This window comes from Parambassis ranga, chromosome 7 (genome assembly GCF_900634625.1).
Source record: "Parambassis ranga chromosome 7, fParRan2.1, whole genome shotgun sequence".
NCBI lineage: Eukaryota > Metazoa > Chordata > Actinopteri > Ambassidae > Parambassis > Parambassis ranga.
The window spans coordinates 13,330,100-13,354,457 of NC_041028.1; the positions used below are offsets into that span (position 1 = coordinate 13,330,100).

Genomic DNA, 24,358 nt, shown 5'->3' on the forward strand with positions numbered 1-24,358 from the left:
TGACTTTTTACCAACAAACTGGGTCCCAGAGGGTGAACTGTGCGCCCATAAACTAGCAAAGTCACACAAGTCTTTCATGCTAGGATACTTTTAAATGTGTTTATGAGGCTAAATCACTGATTTTGTCATGAAAAAAGAAGAAAATATTTCAGTCCTACCAGCCCTCCGCTGCTCCATCTCAGCCGGCAGCTCGCGGCGGGAGCTTCAGGAAGAAGTTCACCCGCTGAAGAGAAATCCTCCAGGTGTTATCAGCCAAACAAGGCTTAGTTAACACTGTCTGTAGTTGGTCCAGAAGTCGCTGTCCGATGCTCTGTCGATGATCCTCCGATGATCAGCTGTCAGCTCAGGTTTTAGCTTCCACAAGTTTTTTGCCTTGATCTGCTCGTGTCAGAGGTCAGGTGCAAAAAGCAGCGTGTGGAGGGTCAGCAGCCTTATATAGCCTCTGTCCGGTTACCATGACACCCACTCATTTGCATCTTTGGAATTCAAAACTTGTTTTGTTTTAAAACTACATTAAGTAGCCTAGATCATATTTTTATATTTTATTAAATATGGTGTGTGTATGTCTTGAAATCTAATGTCATAAAAATAGAAATGATCTTCAGTCACAGTCAAACAGTCCTTTACACAGCCATACTGAGTACTTGTATTCCTAATGCAACCAAATGGCCCTGTTTAATTATTATGCATCATTTTTATTAGAACATTAATTTAATTAAGACTGAAGTTGAATTTGATGCCTTTTGATACATAAATTAATGGATGATATAAATTATTGGACTGCAAGGTGGTGAATATATAAATTAAAGTTACTCATTTTAATAATAACCTCAATGCATTAGCAGTATTCATAATTAAGATGACATAATAGTTGTGCCAGTTTTCTCCAACAGATGGACAAGTGGTTTCTGCTTTGTCCAAACACAAGACAAAATGCCGACAAAGTCAGTCAAAGCCCTCTGACTGTGTTATTGATTTTTACTAAGAATTCATCCATGTGATCATCAAGTCATCACCAGTAAAAAGTAGTCATAATGCAGTGAAACACTGTCTGTGAACTAAAAGGACTCACCCATGGCAAGAAGGGGAGGAAGTGATGGCAAATAACTGCTTCATATGAGGAAGGACAATGATCATAGTCTTGTAACCTGGGGTGATTCTAGAGCCTGCTGGGGGCCGCTCCAAACACTGTTCATCATGTCTGACACCAACAATAAATATTTTGAAACTAAAAATAATCTTTGAAATATTTTCAAAATAATATAATAACTATATAACTATAATATAACTTCAACATGAACACACTTTGTACATTACCACTGCTGGAGTTTAAAGTCAGTCATCGGAGGTCCTTGACTGACACGGGGCCCCAAATGGTGCCTGACTTGCTGAAATGTTAATCACACAAAAGGTTAAATAATCAGAAGGAAAATGAAGACAAATGGTACGAATAGCAGGAATTAAAATGTCAATAATAGTTTTAATTGATGCATGTTACATTCAATACCCACTGCCTTCCTCCCACACATAGTTGCATACACACATAACTTTTCAGCCAACGAGGAATGCAACAGCTAGCTGGTAATGGCGTACACTGTCCTATATTTACACATCATCTTCTGCTTCTGTACATGGAAAATCCTTAATATGCTCAAACATCAGAGGAGTAACAGGATACAATGTGTAGCTGATTGTATGCAGTTTCTTTGAAGCATGTTTTATGTACTTTCCTTCCAAAGAAGGCATGTGCATACAGCACTGTCATAAAAAGTGAGTCACAATTAGACATGACAGGTTAAAAACTCCACAACGCCTCTTCTTCATTCACAAGATAAAAGTCTTCCTTCAGCAGGGTGTTTCTTCCAAAATGGACAAAGGTACAAAAAGACATGTAAGGTAACCAAAGAGAATAGAAATCAACATAAAATGTGCTCAGTGCATTAAGACTCAGATTCTGATATAACAAAGAGGTGCTCGCCCTGTTCCATCTCTGTGATAAATAGATTCACATTGTTACAGGCAGACAGTGAGAGGGCTTCCATCCAAACCAAAGTACAGTGACAGTAAACAACGGTGAAACTAACTGATTAGAAAGACATGAAAAAATCCAAACTGAATATAAGTGAAGGGTAAATATTCTCTCCCTGGGTTTAAACATTACAGCTTTGACGAGCCAAAATAAAAATTGCCTCATGCTCTTAGCTACATGGAGTATTTTTTGGCCTTTGATCATCATATAGATTTTGTGTGGAGGAGCAAATAGTAAAACTGTGTAATGGATCTGTTTGGTACTGGCAGAGGCTTCAAACTTCTTTTAAAATGTGATCCAAGTGCAAAGAGTTTCTGCACTTACCATTAGTAAACTAAGGTGACGGCCGACATCAACAGCACAAAAAAAGATGAGTCATGAAAATGTTTGAGATCTGAGGAGTCTGTAAAAAGAAGGTCTTAAATGCAGCTTTTACAGTGACTCTGATCTCTCAGTAAGTTCACACAGTGTTTGAAAACTAACTGTGTTCGCTTCAGATTGCTTCAGTTGTTCTGACTGCTGAAGTGTAATACCGACTGGTTAAACAAGCAAACATGTGCCCATGTACACACACTCAGTGCAGTGGCTGCTGTATAACGGGATGACCTGGCACAAAGTGCTTTCAAACAATACAGGAGTCCTATAACTAAAAAAAACTATTAACAATGTGTGTGTTCAGTCAGCTTCTGCCAAACCTGTGTTCACACAAGGAAGACTATAGCAGGCGTCTGAATGTGTTTGTTGTAGAATTAGAATAAATGCGTTTTCTTGAAGCCACCTGTCTTAAAAAGCATTTTTATGATGCTTGTATGTTTTATCTCCTTGGCAAAAATCCAACCATGCATTTGTTTGACTGAAACAAAAACGGGTATGCAGATCTGATTTTGGACACAACTCTGTATTACCAAACCTCAGGAAATTCATTCATAGAACAAGATGTAAAGGACAAACTTTTTTTACAGGTTCAGAAAGGCCAACAGTGTAACTATTGTATTGCAGTTAAAGACAAGCAGAAACTCTTTTGCCACGAAGCATGAGCCTAAACGAGGAGCGACGGTCACTGCTGAACTTCAGCCGTTCAGATCTTCAGTGAGCGGCAGCAACACAGAAATGTAGTTTTTTTCCCACCTTGGCATGTTTTTTGACACTTTGATCTCAGAGTCAAAGGCAAACAGTGTTGATATATGTATTTATATAAATAACAAAATAGTACAGTATAAATATAAAGATTCTGTGTGTGTGTGTGTGTGTGTGTGTGTGTGTGCGTGCAGTTGTAAATGTGTGTGAGTTTTAGATACGAGTGTGTGTGTGTTGTTGTAGTGAGCCAGTGTTAGGACAAGACTGGGGAGGGGAGGGGGGGGGTTAGAGGTGGGGCTTTCCCTCCCCCACCTCGTGGAAGAGCGAAGTGTAAAACTCAGGCTCCAGCTGCTTGTTGCGGTATCGCTGGACGATCTCTGTTATTTTCTGCTTCCGCCTCACATGAGGCGGGTTGTACAAGTCACTTTCCAGGCGTTTCCTCCGGCACACGTTGATGACCGTTTGACGCACGAGGAACCCTGGAGGAGGACGCACACACAACGTTAATGCAACAGCATAAAAATGCAATAACGAGACTGACTGATCAAAATCTTTTGACATGTGTGACATGAGACAAACTGCAATTTGAGCAGGAACATTGTCTTGCATGATGTACTTTGATAGACAAACCAAGACTTTCTTCACACTGTCTTGGCAGAACCTGCTCGCATATAGAGCCTTTAGTGATGGTACACTGTATCCTGCAGGAGTGATGCAAGCTCAGCTGCAAGAACACTCATGCTACTACTTCCTGTACAGTTTCACCAGCCATAATCTATTAATGTGTGTACATTATAAGTGAAGAGACTACCTCCTGCACTGTGTAAAGACTGTGCTTTCTATAAAGGGCAACAAAAGAGGTGTTGTAGGAAAGAAGGGGCAAGTCAGAAGGAGCAATGTAAGCTTTTACCTAGAGCTCTGCGGCTGACCACCATGCCGTCCACCAGGGGAATAACCATGCCGAATTTGCCAACGGCTCCATGCAGGCGGATTCTGAACAGTCCTGTCTTCAGAGGGTGGATGAAGATCAGGGGAACGTCCTTTTCTAGTAACCCCGACCTGCATCAGGAAGAGGGGGAAAGGCAGGGGATAATATGGTGCAACAGAGAATACATGTCAGCAACAAAGCTCAACCATAAAATGGTGTCTAAATCCTTTTTCTATGTAGCCTCTTCCTTTAAAGCACGGTATCATTTGTCAAAGCTCAGCCACGGTTCCTTTTTTCTGCCCATTGCATCTGGTGCACTGTGCATCAGCACACGCTTCGTGAACTACACGTTCCTTCATACTGGCAGCACAGTGTAAACTTGTAAATACCTGCAGGAGGTGCTGTTGCTTGTGCTAGCTTCCAGGCCAGTGCTGGTTTCCGCCAACAGATCAGACAACGGGAAGTTCTCTAAACACACAAAATCAATGACGTTCATGGGCGTCAGTATTCTGGGAAACTGAGGCACTACATACCTGAAAAGGAACGGCTAAGAAAAAAAAAACAATACGGTGATTATGAATAAATGCCACTTCTGGCTGCTTCAGCTTCCTCACAGTGTGGGCCTACTCCCCTCCCTCCCTTCTTCAATCCATATCTTTACTGAAACCATATGTTCTAAGCTCACACAGCCAGACTTCCCTTATCAACACCACAGTGAGCTGCATGGTGACAAAGCCTTGGCTCCAGCTGAGGGAAGGGATGGGTTGGGGGGGGGGGTTCACTAAAGATTGGCAGTGGTGATGGAGGCTGATGTTTCTTTTCTCTTTGAACATCCATTTAACTTCACACTGTAGAGGATAGCTGCAGGCTTGTTTTGCACAGCACCGTATGTGCACATATGTAAGGATGACTGTGAAATAGGTCTTGTATAGTATAGTTTTGTATCTGACCCTGACCTTTAACCTTTCTGTGTAGTGAGTAAATCAAAATAGTGAAAGTCTTTATAATGCCACATTAAATAGAGCCACCTGGAAGTTCACCACAGATGGAAAAGCAGGGAGGAGAGGAGGACAAAAAAACTACCAGAGGAAGTGATCGGTTTCCTGCAGGTGGGCTCTGCACTGTGTCTAACAGGCAGCGTGTAAAATCACCCAGACGTGTATTCATCAGGCAGCTGATGGTGCACAGTAGGTTACATGTAGGAAGGTGAAATGGTTTCTTATCTCTCTCTGGGAGAAGGTTAAAAGAAGGGGGGAGGCGTGGTGGCTCATGAATACCTATTAGTCTGCAAAGGCAGCGTGAACAGAGCTGAGCTTTAACACACAATGAAGAGGTGTGAATGCCCCCAAGCCTTCATGTGAAAAACCACATGCGCGAATATTTTCATTGACAAATCAGCCACACATGCAAACCAACAAGCGCCCATCAGTACAAACCTTCAGCAAATCTTCACATGACGTTTAATGTGTGTTGCTAGCTCAGCTGCCGAGTCACTGAGCGAAGTGATCACAGGTTAAAACACAGAAGGGAGCCTCGAATCTCAAGATTTACGAGTGGAGTTTGGCGAGAGCGAGCATGAGGAGCGTGATGTCAAACTTACCGACTGAAGATGTTGATGAAGATTCTCAGTCATCCAGGTCATCATACGTAGAGAAGATTGAAGCAAGGCGTCTGGACTTGTAGAGTTTTCTAGAAGACGTTTCGCTGCTCATCCAAGCAGCTTCATCAGTTCTAACTGTTTGGTGGGGAAACATGGTTTATATGTGGTTACAGACCTATGTGGGTGGGTCTGGGTAAAACTTTAAAAAAAACTTACAAACAATAGCACTAAATGTTTCCATACTTACCTGTGATGTTCTGGCTGACTGGGCCAGGTGTGTCTAACGACTGGCTAACGACTATGAAACTGCCGGAGGGGGACTGGTTGATAAGATAAGATAAGATAAAACTTTATTAATCCCGAAGGAAATTCTTGTGCCAGAGGTATTAAGTTACATTAAATGCAGTTAAGTACAGAGTATAAGTGTCACTATAATCCAAAAAGAGTACAGTACGCGGTATGAGCACAATATATGATACATGGATACAATATGGAGATGTAAGGTGCTAAGTAAACATAATATAGGAATGACAGTGATGCCTGACATGATTATCTAGCGCTTCTCCCTACAGAAAGGGGAGGAGTTATACAGTCTGATGGCCACTGGCAGGAAGGACCTCCTGTGGCGTTCTGTGCTGCTCCTCGGTAGTCTCAGTCTACCGCTGAATGTGCTCCTGTAGGACAGCAGTGTGTCGTGCAGGGGGTGAGACGTGTTGTTACGAATACTGAGGAGTTTCCTCAGTATCCTCCTCTCTGTCACCTCCACCACAGACTCCAGCTCCACTCCCAGCACCGAGCCAGCCTTCCTAATGAGCTTGTTGAGTCTGTTGGTGTCGGCCGCCTTCATCCTGCTGCCCCAGCACACTACAGCGTAGAAGATGACGCTGGAGACCACCGAGTGGTAAAACATCTGCAGCATGGTCTGGCAGACGTTAAAGGACCTGAGTCTCCTCAGTAGATACAGGCGACTCTGTCCCTTCCTGTATATTGCCTCTGCGTTTGTGGACCAGTCCAGTTTGTGGTCAATGTGGACACCCAGGTATTTGTAGCTGTCCACAATGTCCACGTTGGTACCCTTGATGCTGACCGGGTTAGGGAGTGTCTGGTGCTTCCTGAAGTCCACCACCAGCTCTCTTGTCTTTGTGACATTCAGCTGCAGGTGGTTCTGTCCGCACCACTCCACAAAGCTGTCCACCACACTCATATACTCCGCCTCCCGACCTCTGCTGGTACAGCCCACAATGGCAGAGTCATCCGAGAACTTCTGCAGGTGGCAGGACTGTGAGCAGTGTCTGAAGTCCGATGTATAGAGTGTGAACAGGAATGGAGACAGTACCGTGCCCTGGGGTGCCCCCGTGCTGCTCACTATCGTGTCCGAGACGGTGTTCCTCAGCCTCACAAATTGTGGTCGACCTGTAAGATAGTTAGTGATCCAGGTGACCAGTGGGGTCTCTACCTGCATGTCCAGGAGCTTCCTATTCAAAAGGGCAGGCTGCACGGTGTTAAACGCACTGGAAAAATCAAAGAACATGATTCTAACAGTGTTACCTGCCTCCTCCAAGTAGGTGTGTGCTCTGTGCAGCAGGTAGATGATGGCGTCCTCCACTCCAATACGGGGCTGGTAAGCAAACTGCAGGGGGTCCAGCGATGGTTCCACAACAGCACGCAGGTGTTTCAGGACCAGCCTCTCCAGAGACTTCATCACATGTGAAGTCAGAGCAACTGGTCTGTAGTCGCTGTGTGTGCTTGGATGTTTGGTCTTGGGCACAGGAACAAGGCATGTTGTCTTCCACAGGGCAGGGACAGTCATCAGGCTCAGACTCAGGGAGAAGATGTGCTGGAAGACCCCACACAGCTGTGTGGCGCAGTCCCTGAGTACTCTGGGGCTGAGTCCGTCCGGTCCTGCAGCTTTTCCCGGTCGTAGTCGACTGAACTCCCTCCTCACATCCTCTGTGGTGATGGTAACTGTGGACACAGAAGAGCAGAGAGAGAGATCTGATGGGGGAGGGTGGGGGGTTGTTAATGGAAGGTGGGGTAAGGGGGGCAGGGTGATGTTATTGATGGGAAGGTGAAACTGGTTAGTATGGTTAGGGGGAGAGGGAGGAGGAGGAGGTACATTGTTGTTATTGACAGGTGTTAATGGTGCATCACAGGGAGGGGGAGGGGGAGGGTGGTCAGGGAGTGGACTATCAAACCTGTTGAAAAACAGGTTCAGCTGGTTGGCCTCCTGCAGATCTCCATCCATCAGCTGGTCGGAGATCCTATTGTGGCCGGTGATGGTTCGCATGCCACTCCATACCTCCCTCAAGTTGTTCCGGGCAAGTTGGCTCTCCAGCTTCCTCCTGTAGCTCTCCTTGCCCTCTCCAATCTTCTCCTTCACCTCTGCCTGGGCCCTCCTCATCTCCCCTCTGTTTGGAAAGCAGCGTATTGACCTGGTGGGGATTAGAGAATCTGTGCAAAAATTAACATATTCTGTGATACAGTCTGTGAGTGTGTCTACATCCTCACCGTGAGTGTCACAGAACACATCCCAGTCAGTCACCTCAAAACATCCCTGCAGGGTCTCCAGGGCTTCCGGTGTCCACCTCCGTACAGTTTTGGTGGTCACCGGCTGCCGCTGTACTGCTGGTATATACTGGGGTTTGAGGTGGACTTGACAGCCCTTTGTTCTTACTGTGAGTATGTGTAAACTTCCTGGGATGACACCTGGGTCAAAATCAAGACTAACGAAGTGGAACGGTTCACAGAACACATCAACGCAGTGGATAATAACATCAAGTTCACTCGCGAGGACACCAAGGACAACAATCTGGCCTTCTTGGACTGCACAGTACATATTGAGGAGGACAGGAGCCTCAATGTGGAAGTGTACAGGAAACCCACACACACGGACCAGTACCTATTGTTTGATTCACACCACCCACTGGAACACAAACTGGGAGTCATCAGGACCCTGCAGCACAGAGCACAAACTGTACCCACCAGCTCAGAGGGGAAGAAGAAGGAGCAACACCACATCAGGAAGGCCCTGCAAACATGTGGCTACCCGAAGTGGGCACTCATCAAAGCCACAAAAACAAGACCCCCCAACAACAAGAAGAAGGACAACACCAGGCGGAGAAAGAACATCTCCATTCCATATGTGTCAGGAGTATCAGAGAAACTCCGCAGGATCTTCAACAACCATGACATCCCGGTCCATTTCAAACCGATGACAACACTGAGACAGAGACTGGTTCACCCGAAGGATAAGATTCCCAGGGAGAAACACAGCAATGTGATATATGCAGTCCAGTGCAGTGAGGAATGCTCTGATCTGTACATTGGAGAAACTAAACAACCACTCCACAGAAGAATGGCTCAGCACAGGAGAGCCACCTCCTCAGGACAAGACTCAGCTGTTCACCTCCACCTCAAAGACAAAGGACACTCCTTTGAGGACAACAACGTTCACATTTTAGACAGGGAGGAAAGGTGGTATGAAAGAGGAGTTAAGGAAGCCATCTATGTTAAGCTGGAAAAACCTTCCCTTAACAGAGGTGGTGGCCTCAGACATCATCATTCTACCACATACAATGCAGTGATTCCATCCATTCCCAGGAAGTTTGCACATACTCACAGTAAGAACAAAGGGCTGTCAACCAGTCCCCCTCCGGCAGTTTCATAGTCGTTAGCCACCAAACAGTTAGAACTGATGAAGCTGCTTGGATGAGCAGCGAAACGTCTTCTAGAAAACTCTACAAGTCCAGACGCCTTGCTTCAATCTTCTCTACTTACCGACTGAAGGAAGAGCAGAGTCCGAACATAATCCCTCTCCGTGTTGAGTATTTCGTTTAAAACGCAGAGCCGGAGCCGCTGCTGTCGGTCCGAGTCTTTAGTGGCGTGGATCCCGTTCTCCAGATGCCCTTCGTCCTCTTCCATGATGGAAACTCAACCCCACAGAAACGTCTCTCTGCACAAAATGCGCTTCTTCTTCTTCTTCGTCTGAGTATCCACACTTTTGCTGTTTTGTTGTTGTTTTGCTGCTTCAGTCCATGGTGGAGCGGCGGGTTTCCTCACCGAGTGATGAGCGACGCACTGAGAGTAAAGTTCAGCGACAAAAAGTCCCGAACTACAAGCGAGGGAGTCTGACTCCGTGTGTGTGTGTGTCCGCAGCACCAGAGAGAGAGAGAGAGAGAGAGAGAGAGAGAGAGAGAGAGAGGAGGGGACACACACACACACACACAAATTTGTATTTATTGCCTATTTAACGTAAACTACGTATGTATATAAATATATTAGCCTATTAAATAATCTCTAACTATATGAAAGAAGAGAAACAAAGCCGAGTGCTTATATCGTTAGTCCCATGCATGCTCCTACCTGTCACCTAAAAGTCCCTCATGTTCTGCTTACTAATAAATTTAAGTGCAAAGCGCCCTCTGCTGGCCCTCAACTAGAATACACTTGAAGTTTACAGAATGAGCACAGGCGGCATCTCCTCTGTCTGATATAATTCTGTTGGTGACTTTTTTGTCTTCTGCTGCTTTCCAGCATTTGGACATGGAGGACTTGAAATTCAGACAATGAATAGAGTTAGGAACTATAAGACCTGCTGGGAATTTAACCCTCAACAACAAAAACCTTTATATATAAATAACATGGTTAATAAAAACCACTACTGATATGGTATATATACTATAGGAAATCACTGCATGGGCATGCATCCACACTGTAAACCAAGTTCATCACACAGCATGGGTAACTTGTAACTTCTGTATATAGTAAAACAAAGGTTACTATAAACTAATGAGCAGCTAAAATCCTTTGAATTAGTCCAGAAAATCCTCAGAACTACAGCCAGAGATGCAGTTTTCCAGGAGGGAAGGCTGACAAACTATAAACTACAGTGATGGTAATGTATGAAATTACAATGACAGTGATGTCATTGTTTATAATTTGAAAGTGGGTAAAGTAGAGGCCACTGATTGTGGTGCTGTCTTTGGAGGCTACAGGTTATTCACACAAGTTATTCACACGTTCTCCCTGGAGGAGAACCAGCATGGAGCTAAAGTGCTAACGAGTGTATTTGTCATATCTTGGGTGGCTCACAGCTCCTTGGATTGAGATTCATGGTATTTATCATAACAACAACAACATTTGAAAAGTACGATACACTGAAAAACACTAAAAACCCTCTGAGTGTCTTTAAGCTTTTATTAAAGAGCAGTCCGGGTTTTTTTGAATTTACAGAATAACCTGATAACCTTGTCTGTATTTATGTCATTTAATACATGTTTTGCAAAAATTAACTTATTATAAGTGTTCAATACTCATAACTCTTTGTTATTAATACACTAGATCCGGTTGAAGCCAATACAATTCATGTTAATGTGCCACAATAAAAACTTCAAAATGGACGAATCTCTCTTCCAAGGGATCATCACATGAATTAAATTGATCATGTGTAATATGATGAACCAAACTTAACCAGTAATAACTATAAATGATGACAGATTGAATAGCATTTAAATGTTTATTTACTCAGATTCACTTGACAAAATCAGATTCTTTGCCGATCAACCTAACATGCTTGTGTTTGGGACTGTGGGAGAAAACCGGAGAACCCGGAGGAAAACCCACCTGGCACGTGGAGAGCATGTGAACTCCACACAGAGAGAGGCCAGCTGCTGTTACTGACCCTTCTGAGAGGCGAGTGCTAACCACTGCACCACCGTGCCAGCAGAAGGTCTGATGCTGTCCAGACGTCCTCCTGGTTCCACATCTTCTGCTGCTCCATCTTCTTCAAGAGTCCCTCTGGAGGAGTCTGGACCGTCTGGACAGCATCTGTCCATGAAGCTGCACACAAATGCAGTGATTTAGTTTGAGCAGTTATATGAAGTACAAATGTGAGAGTATGAAACCCACCTCACGTGGCCTCATGGACCGCTGGTGTCTCTGTCTTGTGTGTGAGAGGACGGGATGGAGGCGTATTCTCACTCCTCTCACTGGACTGCTTTGATGCTGTAAGAAACATCATCAGCATAAAGTCAGAGCTGTTAGCTTCAGCAGTTCTGCACTGGTCCTACTGAGGGGACTACTTACAGAGCCCACTGACACACAGGGCCCCCTCTCCAGCTGGTCTTCTGTTATCAAGGAAATCCTGAATCTTTTCAGCTGCTAAAAATCCACCTGTTAGAGAAGAGAGAGAGAGAGAGAGAGAGAGAGAGAGAGAGAGAGGGGAGAGACTAGAAGACACACTGAGTCTGATGAACATTTTGTTATTGTCACTTATCTTTACACAGCCAAATTAACAGTGATAATTCTACACTATGGACTTACCTCTACCTTCACTTACCTTAACTCCAGACCACAGCAGATCTCCTCAGTCGGAGTCGCTGTCGTCAGACCATCTAGGAGCAAACGGGCCACGCCCCAGGCCTGAAGCTGACGGAGCGGGTCTCCGGTTTGAGGAGGAGCTGGCGCCTGAAGTGGAGGGTGCGGAGTGTCTGTAGACTTCCTCCATCATCCTTGGTGCAGTGGAGCTGGCACCTGAAGTGGAGGGCATGGAGTCCTGGGGCAGGTCCAACTTTGGTCGTTTAGCAGCAGGCTCCTCAGGGGAGACGCTTCCAAAGCTTCCAAAGTCAAAGCGGACCAGAGGAGCGCCAGCAGCGACCTCATGAACACCAGAGACCGAAATGATGGAGACATCATCGGCAATCTCACGTCTCCCAGACTCAGACAGGTCCTCCAAGAGGACCTGCTGGAAGGGAGACAGAGGTTGCATGTCATCCCCATCATCCTCGTCCTCTGAGAGTTCAGAGTCATCGGTCATGCTAATATAGCCAGAATCCTCACTGTCCCAGTCCTCCACGTCGTCCTCCTCCTCCTCCTCCTCCTCCTCCTCCTCCTCCTCCTCCTCCTTACCAAACTCAGTGTCACCAAAGAGTGGAGGAAAGTCTGCATCCTCCCACCTGGCCACCAAGAATTCCTGCAAGCCGGACGGGTCCCCATCATCCTCGTCCTCTGAGAGTTCAGAGTCATCGGTCATGCTACTATAGCCAGAATCCTCACTGTCCCAGTCCTCCACGTCGACCTCCTCCTCCTCCTTCTCCTCCTCCTCCCCCTCCTCCTCCTCCTTCTCCTCCTCCTCCCCCTCCTCCTCCTCCTCCTCCTCCTCCTCCTCCTTACCAAACTCAATGTCACCAAAGAGTGGAGGAAAGTCTGCATCCTTCCACCAGGCCACCAAGAATTTCTGCAAGCCGGACGGGTCCCCATCATCCTTGTCCTCTGAGAGTTCAGAGTCCCCAATCATGCTACCATAGCCAGAATCCTCCTTGTCCCAGTTCACCATGTCGACCTCCTCCTCCTCACCACACTCCATGTAACCAAGGAGTTGAGTAAAGTCTGCATCATCCCACCAGAAGACGAAGTTCCCCAAGCGGAGAGGCTCCCCCTCATCCTCGTATGGGACACGGTCGTCATCGTTGCCCTCAGGAAGCAGGAAGTCCTCAGGAAGGTCTTCTGGGGGACGCTCGATGACAAGGTCGTCGTCCTCTGAGGAGAAAAACATGAAAAAGGTTCAAACAAAGAGTCAAAGTGAGAGAGTTCTGCTAGTGTTGAGATGACGACATGAGAATGACTATAAGATTAAGATTAAGAATTATTGTATTAATCACCATAGAGAAATTAGGTAATCTGACAGGAAACACAGCTAACACCACTGGATCACTGGTTATTGATTAGCTATTGGTTATTGGCTGTTTGTGTTACACTGACAGATCATGATGATACACAAACATTTATTATGTAGTTGAGTCGTTTGTGGCATCATGATAAATGCTTGAGGTCCTTTTATACATATCACTGCATGTTCAAAGTAACACACACTATTAATGGTCCATTTTTCAAAAATAAACATCTACTCAAACACAGCAGGACATGCTACACTACAGCCTGGCTTTGATCTGCACACATTTCCTGCCTGATCACACTATATTGCAAAAACTAATGATTATAATGCATTTAACAAACACTGTTTCACACAGAAACACGTGATGTTACAGCAGCATAATGTTAGCTGTAGCTTCACTGTTAGCATGACAGCGTCAACATATCGGAGCTAACTGAGCTAAACACTCTTAATAGCGCTTCACAGCTTCCCTGAGAAATCTGATGACTTTTATCCAACAAACAAGCAGTTTTCACGAAGAGTGCGTCGAGTGAAAGTTGATTTTTGACTTTTTACCAACAAACTGGGTCCCAGAGGGTGAACTGTGCGCCCATAAACTAGCAAAGTCACACAAGTCTTTCATGCTAGGATACTTTTAAATGCGTTTATGAGGCTAAATCACTGATTTTGTCATGAAAAAAGAAGAAAATATTTCAGTCCTACCAGCCCTCCGCTGCTCCATCTCAGCCGGCAGCTCGCGGCGGGAGCTTCAGGAAGAAGTTCACCCGCTGAAGAGAAATCCTCCAGGTGTTATCAGCCAAACAAGGCTTAGTTAACACTGTCTGTAGTTGGTCCAGAAGTCGCTGTCCGATGCTCTGTCGATGATCCTCCGATGATCAGCTGTCAGCTCAGGTTTTAGCTTCCACAAGTTTTTTGCCTTGATCTGCTCGTGTCAGAGGTCAGGTGCAAAAAGCGGCGTGTGGAGGGTCAGCAGCCTTATATAGCCTCTGTCCGGTTACCATGACACCCACTCATTCGCATCTTTGGAATTCAAAACTTGTTTTGTTTTAAAACTACATTAAGTAGCCTAGATCATATTTTTATATTTTATTAAATATGGTGTGTGTATGTCTTGAAATCTAAATGTCATAAAAATAGAAAATGATCTTCAGTCACAGTCAAACAGTCCTTTACACAGCCATACTGAGTACTTGTATTCCTAATGCAACCAAATGGCCCTGTTTAATTATTATGCATCATTTTTATTAGAACATTAATTTAATTAAGACTGAAGTTGAATTTGATGCCTTTTGATACATAAAATTAATGGATGATATAAATTATTGGACTGCAAGGTGGTGAATATATAAAATTAAAGTTTACTCATTTTAATAATAACCTCAATGCATTAGCAGTATTCATAATTAAGATGACATAATAGTTGTGCCAGTTTTCTCCAACAGATGGACAAGTGGTTTCTGCTTTGTCCAAACACAAGACAAAATGCCGACAAAGTCAGTCAAAGCCCTCTGACTGTGTTATTTGATTTTGCCCCAGCACACTACAGCGTAGAAGATGACGCTGGAGACCTCCGAGTGGTAAAACAAAACAGCTGCCAAAGATAGATTCTTGTGTCCTCATTGTGGTATATTTGTCTTTCTTTTTAGAAAGAGAAGGTGTGAGGAGGAAGAGGATGGCCAAGGATGGGCGACCATATGTAAAGAAGCATTACATGACCTCCTATACCCATCCCCTCCTCCTCTTCCTCCTGCTGCATCCTGTGTCCACCCTCAGGGACAAGGTGGTTGTGTGATTTTTACTAAGAATTCATCCATGTGATCATCAAGTCATCACCAGTAAAAAGTAGTCATAATGCAGTGAAACACTGTCTGTGAACTAAAAGGACTCACCCATGGCAAGAAGGGGAGGAAGTGATGGCAAATAACTGCTTCATATGAGGAAGGACAATGATCATAGTCTTGTAACCTGGGGTGATTCTAGAGCCTGCTGGGGGCCGCTCCAAACACTGTTCATCATGTCTGACACCAACAATAAATATTTTGAAACTAAAAATAATCTTTGAAATATTTTAAAAAATAATATAATAACTATATAACTATAATATAACTTCAACATGAACACACTTTGTACATTACCACTGCTGGAGTTTAAAGTCAGTCATCGGAGGCCCTTGACTGACACGGGGCCCCAAATGGTGCCCTGACTTGCTGAAATGTTAATCACACAAAAGGTTAAATAATCAGAAGGAAAAATGAAGACAAATGGTACGAATAGCAGGAATTAAAATGTCAATAATAGTTTTAATTGATGCATGTTACATTCAATACCCACTGCCTTCCTCCCACACATAGTTGCATACACACATAACTTTTCAGCCAACGAGGAATGCAACAGATAGCTGGTAAATGGCGTACACTGTCCTATATTTACACATCATCTTCTGCTTCTGTACATGGAAAATCCTTAAATATGCTCAAACATCAGAGGAGTAACAGGATACAATGTGTAGCTGATTGTATGCAGTTTCTTTGAAGCATGTTTTATGTACTTTCCTTCCAAAGAAGGCATGTGCATACAGCACTGTCATAAAAAGTGAGTCACAATTAGACATGACAGGTTAAAAACTCCACAACGCCTCTTCTTCATTCACAAGATAAAAGTCTTCCTTCAGCAGGGTGTTTCTTCCAAAATGGACAAAGGTACAAAAAGACATGTAAGGTAACCAAAAAGAATAGAAATCAACATAAAATGTGCTCAGTGCATTAAGACTCAGATTCTGATATAACAAAGAGGTGCTCGCCCTGTTCCATCTCTGTGATAAATAGATTCACATTGTTACAGGCAGACAGTGAGAGGGCTTCCATCCAAACCAAAGTACAGTGACAGTAAACAATGGTGAAACTAACTGATTAGAAAGACATGAAAAAAATCCAAACTGAATATAAGTGAAGGGTAAATATTCTCTCCCTGGGTTTAAACATTACAGCTTTGACGAGCCAAATAAAAGTTGTCTTGCTACTTAGCTACTTAGCCATGTAGCTCTTAGCTACATGGAGTATTTTTTGGCCTTTGATCATCATATAGATTTTGTGTGGAGGAGCAAATAGTAAAACTGTGTAATGGATCTGTTTGGTACTGGCAGAGGCTTCAAACTTCTTTTAAAATGTGATCCAAGTGCAAAGAGTTTCTGCACTTACCATTAGTAAACTAAGGTGACGGCCGACATCAACAGCACAAAAAAAGATGAGTCATGAAAATGTTTGAGATCTGAGGAGTCTGTAAAAAGAAGGTCTTAAATGCAGCTTTTACAGTGACTCTGATCTCTCAGTAAGTTCACACAGTGTTTGAAAACTAAACTGTGTTCGCTTCAGATTGCTTCAGTTGTTCTGACTGCTGAAGTGTAATACCGACTGGTTAAACAAGCAAACATGTGCCCATGTACACACACTCAGTGCAGTGGCTGCTGTATAACGGGATGACCTGGCACAAAGTGCTTTCAAACAATACAGGAGTCCTATAACTAAAAAAAACTATTAACAATGTGTGTGTTCAGTCAGCTTCTGCCAAACCTGTGTTCACACAAGGAAGACTATAGCAGGCGTCTGAATGTGTTTGTTGTTTTGTTGTTTGTTTTTGACACTTTGATCTCAGAGTCAAAGGCAAACAGTGTTGATATATGTATTTATATAAATAACAAAATAGTACAGTATAAATATAAAGATTCTGTGTGTGTGTGTGTGTGTGTGTGCGTGCGTGCGTGCAGTTGTAAATGTGTGTGAGTTTTAGATACGAGTGTGTGTGTGTTGTTGTAGTGAGCCAGTGTTAGGACAAGACGGGGGAGGGGAGGGGGGGTTAGAGGTGGGGCTTTCCCTCCCCCACCTCGTGGAAGAGCGAAGTGTAAAACTCAGGCTCCAGCTGCTTGTTGCGGTATCGCTGGACGATCTCTGTTATTTTCTGCTTCCGCCTCACATGAGGCGGGTTGTACAAGTCACTTTCCAGGCGTTTCCTCCGGCACACGTTGATGACCGTTTGACGCACGAGGAACCCTGGAGGAGGACGCACACACAACGTTAATGCAACAACATAAAATTTGCCAACGGCTCCATGCAGGCGGATTCTGAACAGTCCTGTCTTCAGAGGGTGGATGAAGATCAGGGGAACGTCCTTTTCTAGTAACCCCGACCTGCATCAGGAAGAGGGGGAAAGGCAGGGAATAATATGGTGCAACAGAGAATACATGTCAGCAACAAAGCTCAACCATAAAATGGTGTCTAAATCCTTTTTCTATGTAGCCTCTTCCTTTAAAGCACGGTATCATTTGTCAAAGCTCAGCCACGATTCCTTTTTTCTGCCCATTGCATCTGGTGCACTGTGCATCAGCACACGCTTCGTGAACTACACGTTCCTTCATACTGGCAGCACAGTGTAAACTTCTAAATACCTGCAGGAGGTGCTGTTGCTTGTGCTAGCTTCCAGGCCAGTGCTGGTTTCCGCCAACAGATCAGACAACGGGAAGTTCTCTAAACACACAAAATCAATGACGTTCATGGGCGTCAGTATTCTTGGAAACTGAGGCACTACATACCTGAAAAGGAACGGCTAAGAAAAAAAAAACAATACGGTGATTATGAATAAATGCCACTTCTGGCTGCTTCAGCTTCCTCACAGTGTGGGCCTACTCCCCTCCCTCCCTTCTTCAATCCATATCTTTACTGAAACCATATGTTCTAAGCTCACACAGCCAGACTTCCCTTATCAACACCACAGTGAGCTGCATGGTGACAAAGCCTTGGCTCCAGCTGAGGGAAGGGATGGGTTGGCAGTGGTGATGGAGGCTGATGTTTCTTTTCTCTTTGAACATCCATTTAACTTCACACTGTAGAGGATAGCTGCAGGCTTGTTTTGCACAGCACCGTATGTGCACATATGTAAGGATGACTGTGAAATAGGTCAATGACATGCATGTAGTCCTAAGCCTAAAGAAGAAACACTTGTTGGAAAGAGGGTTGTATCATTGATAATTCCTCAGATTGTTAACATTATTAAAATAAAGTCTATTTTATGCATGATGGAGTGCTGCAGGACATGCTCTTTTTGTCCCCTGGTCCTGAAGTTGATCTTGTTTTTTTTTTCTTTTTGGGAAAAATCCCCAGCATGGGATCCCAGAAAGCTACGTCATCCCCGCGGCTCTCTGTCACCCGCCTCTGGCTGGCTTATATCAAAGGACACCGGATCATAAGAAACACAGTGGAGGGCACTGACAGCTTTCAGATGGCCACAGAAAAAAATAAATCTCCAAGACGTCCCTCTGTCTGTCTCCAGATAAGGTTCATGTAACTGAGAGGATGTGACATTAAGTGCAAACATTATGGGTGTAACTCAAAAAAATACCATCATTTACCGTCTTGGTTACACCACCCCACAGTGAGCTGAACTTTGAGGAAGTTCCTTAACACATGACAGCACACAGGAAACAGGGCACCACGCTTGACAAATATGTGTCGGATGTAGAAAGAGGAAAAAGCACAAAAACTGTCTTTTTACCGATGAGCCGAGTAAAGCTGTCAAAGGTAAAACAAGTTTTGTATCTGACCCTGACCTTTAACCTTTCTGTGTAGTGAGTAAATCAAAATAGTGAAAGTCTTTATAATGCCACATTAAATAGAGCCACCTGGAAGTTCACCACAGATGGAAAAGCAGGGAGGAGAGGAGGACAAAAAAACTACCAGAGGAAGTGATCGGTTTCCTGCAGGTGGGCTCTGCACTGTGTCTAACAGGCAGCGTGTAAAATCACCCAGACGTGTATTCATCAGGCAGCTGATGGTGCACAGTAGGTTACATGAAGGAAGGTGAAATGGTTTCTTATCTCTCTCTGGGAGAAGGTTAAAAGAAGGGGGGAGGCGTGGTGGCTCATGAATACCTATTAGTCTGCAAAGGCAGCGTGAACAGAGCTGAGCTTTAACACACAATGAAGAGGTGTGAATGCCCCCAAGCCTTCATGTGAAAAACCACATGCGCGAATATTTTCATTGACAAATCAGCCACACATGCAAACCAACAAGCGCCCATCAGTACAAACCTTCAGCAAATCTTCACATGACGTTTAATGTGTGTCGCTAGCTCAGCTGCCGAGTCACTGAGCGAAGTGATCACAGGTTAAAACACAGAAGGGAGCCTCGAATCTCAAGATTTACGAGTGGAGTTTGGCGAGAGCGAGCATGAGGAGCGTGATGTCAAACTTACCGACTGAAGATGTTGATGAAGATTCTCAGTCATCCAGGTCATCATACGTAGAGAAGATTGAAGCAAGGCGTCTGGACTTGTAGAGTTTTCTAGAAGACGTTTCACTGCTCATCCAAGCAGCTTCATCAGTTCTAACTGTTTGGTGGGGAAACATGGTTTATATGTGGTTACAGACCTCAGTGGGTGGGTCTGGGTAAAACTTTAAAAAAAACTTACAAACAATAGCACTAAATGTTTCCATACTTACCTGTGATGTTCTGGCTGACTGGGCCAGGTGTGTCTAACGACTGGCTAACGACTATGAAACTGCCGGAGGGGGACTGGTTGACAGCCCTTTGTTCTTACTGTGAGTATGTGTAAACTTCCTGGGATGACACCTGGGTCAAAATCAAGACTAACGAAGTGGAACGGTTCACAGAACACATCAACGCAGTGGATAATAACATCAAGTTCACTCGCGAGGACACCAAGGACAACAATCTGGCCTTCTTGGACTGCACAGTACATATTGAGGAGGACAGGAGCCTCAATGTGGAAGTGTACAGGAAACCCACACACACGGACCAGTACCTATTGTTTGATTCACACCACCCACTGGAACACAAACTGGGAGTCATCGGGACCCTGCAGCACAGAGCACAAACTGTACCCACCAGCTCAGAGGGGAAGAAGAAGGAGCAACACCACATCAGGAAGGCCCTGCAAACATGTGGCTACCCGAAGTGGGCACTCATCAAAGCCACAAAAACAAGACCCCCCAACAACAAGAAGAAGGACAACACCAGGCGGAGAAAGAACATCTCCATTCCATATGTGTCAGGAGTATCAGAGAAACTCCGCAGGATCTTCAACAACCATGACATCCCGGTCCATTTCAAACCGATGACAACACTGAGACAGAGACTGGTTCACCCGAAGGATAAGATTCCCAGGGAGAAACACAGCAATGTGATATATGCAGTCCAGTGCAGTGAGGAATGCTCTGATCTGTACATTGGAGAAACTAAACAACCACTCCACGGAAGAATGGCTCACCACAGGAGAGCCACCTCTTCAGGACAAGACTCAGCTGTTCACCTCCACCTCAAAGACAAAGGACACTCCTTTGAGGACAACAACGTTCACATTTTAGACAGGGAGGAAAGGTGGTATGAAAGAGGAGTTAAGGAAGCCATCTATGTTAAGCTGGAAAAACCTTCCCTTAACAGAGGTGGTGGCCTCAGACATCATCATTCTACCACATACAATGCAGTGATTCCATCCATTCCCAGGAAGTTTGCACATACTCACAGTAAGAACAAAGGGCTGTCAACCAGTCCCCCTCCGGCAGTTTCATAGTCGTTAGCCAGTCGTTAGACACACCTGGCCCAGTCAGCCAGAACATCACAGGTAAGTATGGAAACATTTAGTGCTATTGTTTGTAAGTTTTTTAAAGTTTTACCCAGACCCACCCACATAGGTCTGTAACCACATATAAACCATGTTTCCCCACCAAACAGTTAGAACTGATGAAGCTGCTTGGATGAGCAGCGAAACGTCTTCTAGAAAACTCTACAAGTCCAGACGCCTTGCTTCAATCTTCTCTACTTACCGACTGAAGGAAGAGCAGAGTCCGAACATAATCCCTCTCCGTGTTGAGTATTTCGTTTAAAACGCAGAGCCGGAGCCGCTGCTGTCGGTCCGAGTCTTTAGTGGCGTGGATCCCGTTCTCCAGATGCCCTTCGTCCTCTTCCATGATGGAAACTCAACCCCACAGAAACGTCTCTCTGCACAAAATGCGCTTCTTCTTCGTCTTCGTCTTCGTCTGAGTATCCACACTTTTGCTGTTTTGTTGTTGTTTTGCTGCTTCAGTCCATGGTGGAGCGGCGGGTTTCCTCACCGAGTGATGAGCGACGCACTGAGAGTAAAGTTCAGCGACAAAAAGTCCCGAACTACAAGCGAGGGAGTCTGACTCCGTGTGTGTGTGTGTCCGCAGCACCAGAGAGAGAGAGAGAGAGAGAGAGAGAGAGAGAGAGAGAGGAGGGGACACACACACACACACACACACACACACACAAATTTGTATTTATTGCCTATTTAACGTAAACTACGTATGTATATAAATATATTAGCCTATTAAATAATCTCTAACTATATGAAAGAAGAGAAACAAAGCCGAGTGCTTATATCGTTAGTCCCATGCATGCTCCTACCTGTCACCTAAAAGTCCCTCATGTTCTGCTTACTAATAAATTTAAGTGCAAAGCGCCCTCTGCTGGCCCTCAACTAGAATACACTTGAAGTTTACAGAATGAGCACAGGCGGCATCTCCTCTGTCTGATATAATTCTGTTGGTGACTTTTTTTGTCTTCTGCTGCTTTCCAGCATTTGGACATGGAGGACTTGAAATTCAGACAATGAATAGAGTTAGGAACTATAAGACCTGCTGGGAATTTAACCCTCAACAACAAAAACCTTTATATATAAATAACATGGTTAATAAAAACCACTACTGATATGGTATATATACTATAGGAAATCACTGCATGGGCATGCATCCACACTGTAAACCAAGTTCATCACACAGCATGGGTAACTTGTAACTTCTGTATATAGTAAAACAAAGGTTACTATAAACTAATGAGCAGCTAAAATCCTTTGAATTAGTCCAGAAAATCCTCAGAACTACAGCCAGAGATGCAGTTTTCCAGGAGGGAAGGCTGACAAACTATAAACTACAGTGATGGTAATGTATGAAATTACAATGACAGTGATGTCATTGTTTATAATTTGAAAGTGGGTAAAGTAGAGGCCACTGATTGTGGTGCTGTCTTTGGAGGCTACAGGTTATTCACACAAGTTATTCACACGTTCTCCCTGGAGGAGAACCAGCATGGAGCTAAAGTGCTAACGAGTGTATTTGTCATATCTTGGGTGGCTCACAGCTCCTTGGATTGAGATTCATGGTATTTATCATAACAACAACAACATTTGAAAAGTACGATACACTGAAAAACACTAAAAACCCTCTGAGTGTCTTTAAGCTTTTATTAAAGAGCAGTCCGGGTTTTTTTGAATTTACAGAGTAACCTGATAACCTTGTCTGTATTTATGTCATTTAATACATGTTTTGCAAAAATTAACTTATTATAAGTGTTCAATACTCATAACTCTTTGTTATTAATACACTAGATCCGGTTGAAGCCAATACAATTCATGTTAATGTGCCACAATAAAAACTTCAAAATGGACGAATCTCTCTTCCAAGGGATCATCACATGAATTAAATTGATCATGTGTAATATGATGAACCAAACTTAACCAGTAATAACTATAAATGATGACAGATTGAATAGCATTTAAATGTTTATTTACTCAGATTCACTTGACAAAATCAGATTCTTTGCCGATCAACCTAACATGCTTGTGTTTGGGACTGTGGAAGAAAACCGGAGAACCCGGAGGAAAACCCACCTGGCACGTGGAGAGCATGTGAACTCCACACAGAGAGAGGCCAGCTGCTGTTACTGACCCTTCTGAGAGGCGAGTGCTAACCACTGCACCACCGTGCCAGCAGAAGGTCTGATGCTGTCCAGACGTCCTCCTGGTTCCACATCTTCTGCTGCTCCATCTTCTTCAAGAGTCCCTCTGGAGGAGTCTGGACCGTCTGGACAGCATCTGTCCATGAAGCTGCACACAAATGCAGTGATTTAGTTTGAGCAGTTATATGAAGTACAAATGTGAGAGTATGAAACCCACCTCACGTGGCCTCATGGACCGCTGGTGTCTCTGTCTTGTTGTGTGTGTGTGTGAGAGGACGGGATGGAGGCGTATTCTCACTCCTCTCACTGGACTGCTTTGATGCTGTAAGAAACATCATCAGCATAAAGTCAGAGCTGTTAGCTTCAGCAGTTCTGCACTGGTCCTACTGAGGGGACTACTTACAGAGCCCACTGACACACAGGGCCCCCTCTCCAGCTGGTCTTCTGTTATCAAGGAAATCCTGAATCTTTTCAGCTGCTAAAAATCCACCTGTTAGAGAAGAGAGAGAGAGAGAGAGAGAGAGAGAGAGAGAGAGAGAGGGGAGAGACTAGAAGACACACTGAGTCTGATGAACATTTTGTTATTGTCACTTATCTTTACACAGCCAAATTAACAGTGATAATTCTACACTATGGACTTACCTCTACCTTCACTTACCTTAACTCCAGACCACAGCAGATCTCCTCAGTCGGAGTCGCTGTCGTCAGACCATCTAGGAGCAAACGGGCCACGCCCCAGGCCTGAAGCTGACGGAGCGGGTCTCCGGTTTGAGGAGGAGCTGGTGCCTGAAGTGGAGGGTGCGGAGTGTCTGTAGACTTCCTCCATCATCCTTGGTGCAGTGGAGCTGGCACCTGAAGTGGAGGGCATGGAGTCCTGGGGCAGGTCCAACTTTGGTCGTTTAGCAGCAGGCTCCTCAGGGGAGACGCTTCCAAAGCTTCCAAAGTCAAAGCGGACCAGAGGAGCGCCAGCAGCGACCTCATGAACACCAGAGACCGAAATGATGGAGACATCATCGGCAATCTCACGTCTCCCAGACTCAGACAGGTCCTCCAAGAGGACCTGCTGGAAGGGAGACAGAGGTTGCATGTCATCCCCATCATCCTCGTCCTCTGAGAGTTCAGAGTCATCGGTCATGCTAATATAGCCAGAATCCTCACTGTCCCAGTCCTCCACGTCGTCCTCCTCCTCCTCCTCCTCCTCCTCCTCCTTACCAAACTCAGTGTCACCAAAGAGTGGAGGAAAGTCTGCATCCTCCCACCTGGCCACCAAGAATTCCTGCAAGCCGGA

At 44.6% G+C, this 24,358-nt stretch overlaps 2 protein-coding genes and 1 long non-coding RNA gene across 3 annotated transcripts; all 3 read right to left on the reverse strand.

Annotated features, from left to right (window-relative positions):
• Positions 1-2,908: 2,908 nt before the first annotated feature.
• On the reverse strand, positions 2,909-9,555 carry LOC114438241 (ral GTPase-activating protein subunit beta-like). Its single transcript, XM_028409449.1, has 4 exons — positions 9,412-9,555; positions 4,424-4,581; positions 4,017-4,165; positions 2,909-3,585 (listed from the first exon to the last, which is right to left on the reverse strand). Exons 1-4 carry the CDS (start codon positions 9,553-9,555, stop codon positions 3,392-3,394), a joined length of 645 nt encoding a protein of 214 aa, XP_028265250.1. The 3' UTR covers positions 2,909-3,391.
• Positions 9,556-17,012: 7,457 nt separating this feature from the next.
• On the reverse strand, positions 17,013-17,869 carry LOC114438735 (ral GTPase-activating protein subunit beta-like). Its single transcript, XM_028410263.1, has 2 exons — positions 17,748-17,869; positions 17,013-17,489 (listed from the first exon to the last, which is right to left on the reverse strand). Exons 1-2 carry the CDS (start codon positions 17,852-17,854, stop codon positions 17,159-17,161), a joined length of 438 nt encoding a protein of 145 aa, XP_028266064.1. The 5' UTR covers positions 17,855-17,869; the 3' UTR covers positions 17,013-17,158.
• Positions 17,870-23,149: 5,280 nt separating this feature from the next.
• Positions 23,150-23,586, reverse strand: LOC114439033 (uncharacterized). Its single transcript, XR_003671012.1, has 3 exons — positions 23,474-23,586; positions 23,288-23,392; positions 23,150-23,218 (listed from the first exon to the last, which is right to left on the reverse strand). It is a non-coding gene; the product is annotated as an uncharacterized LOC114439033 (long non-coding RNA).
• Positions 23,587-24,358: the final 772 nt, after the last annotated feature.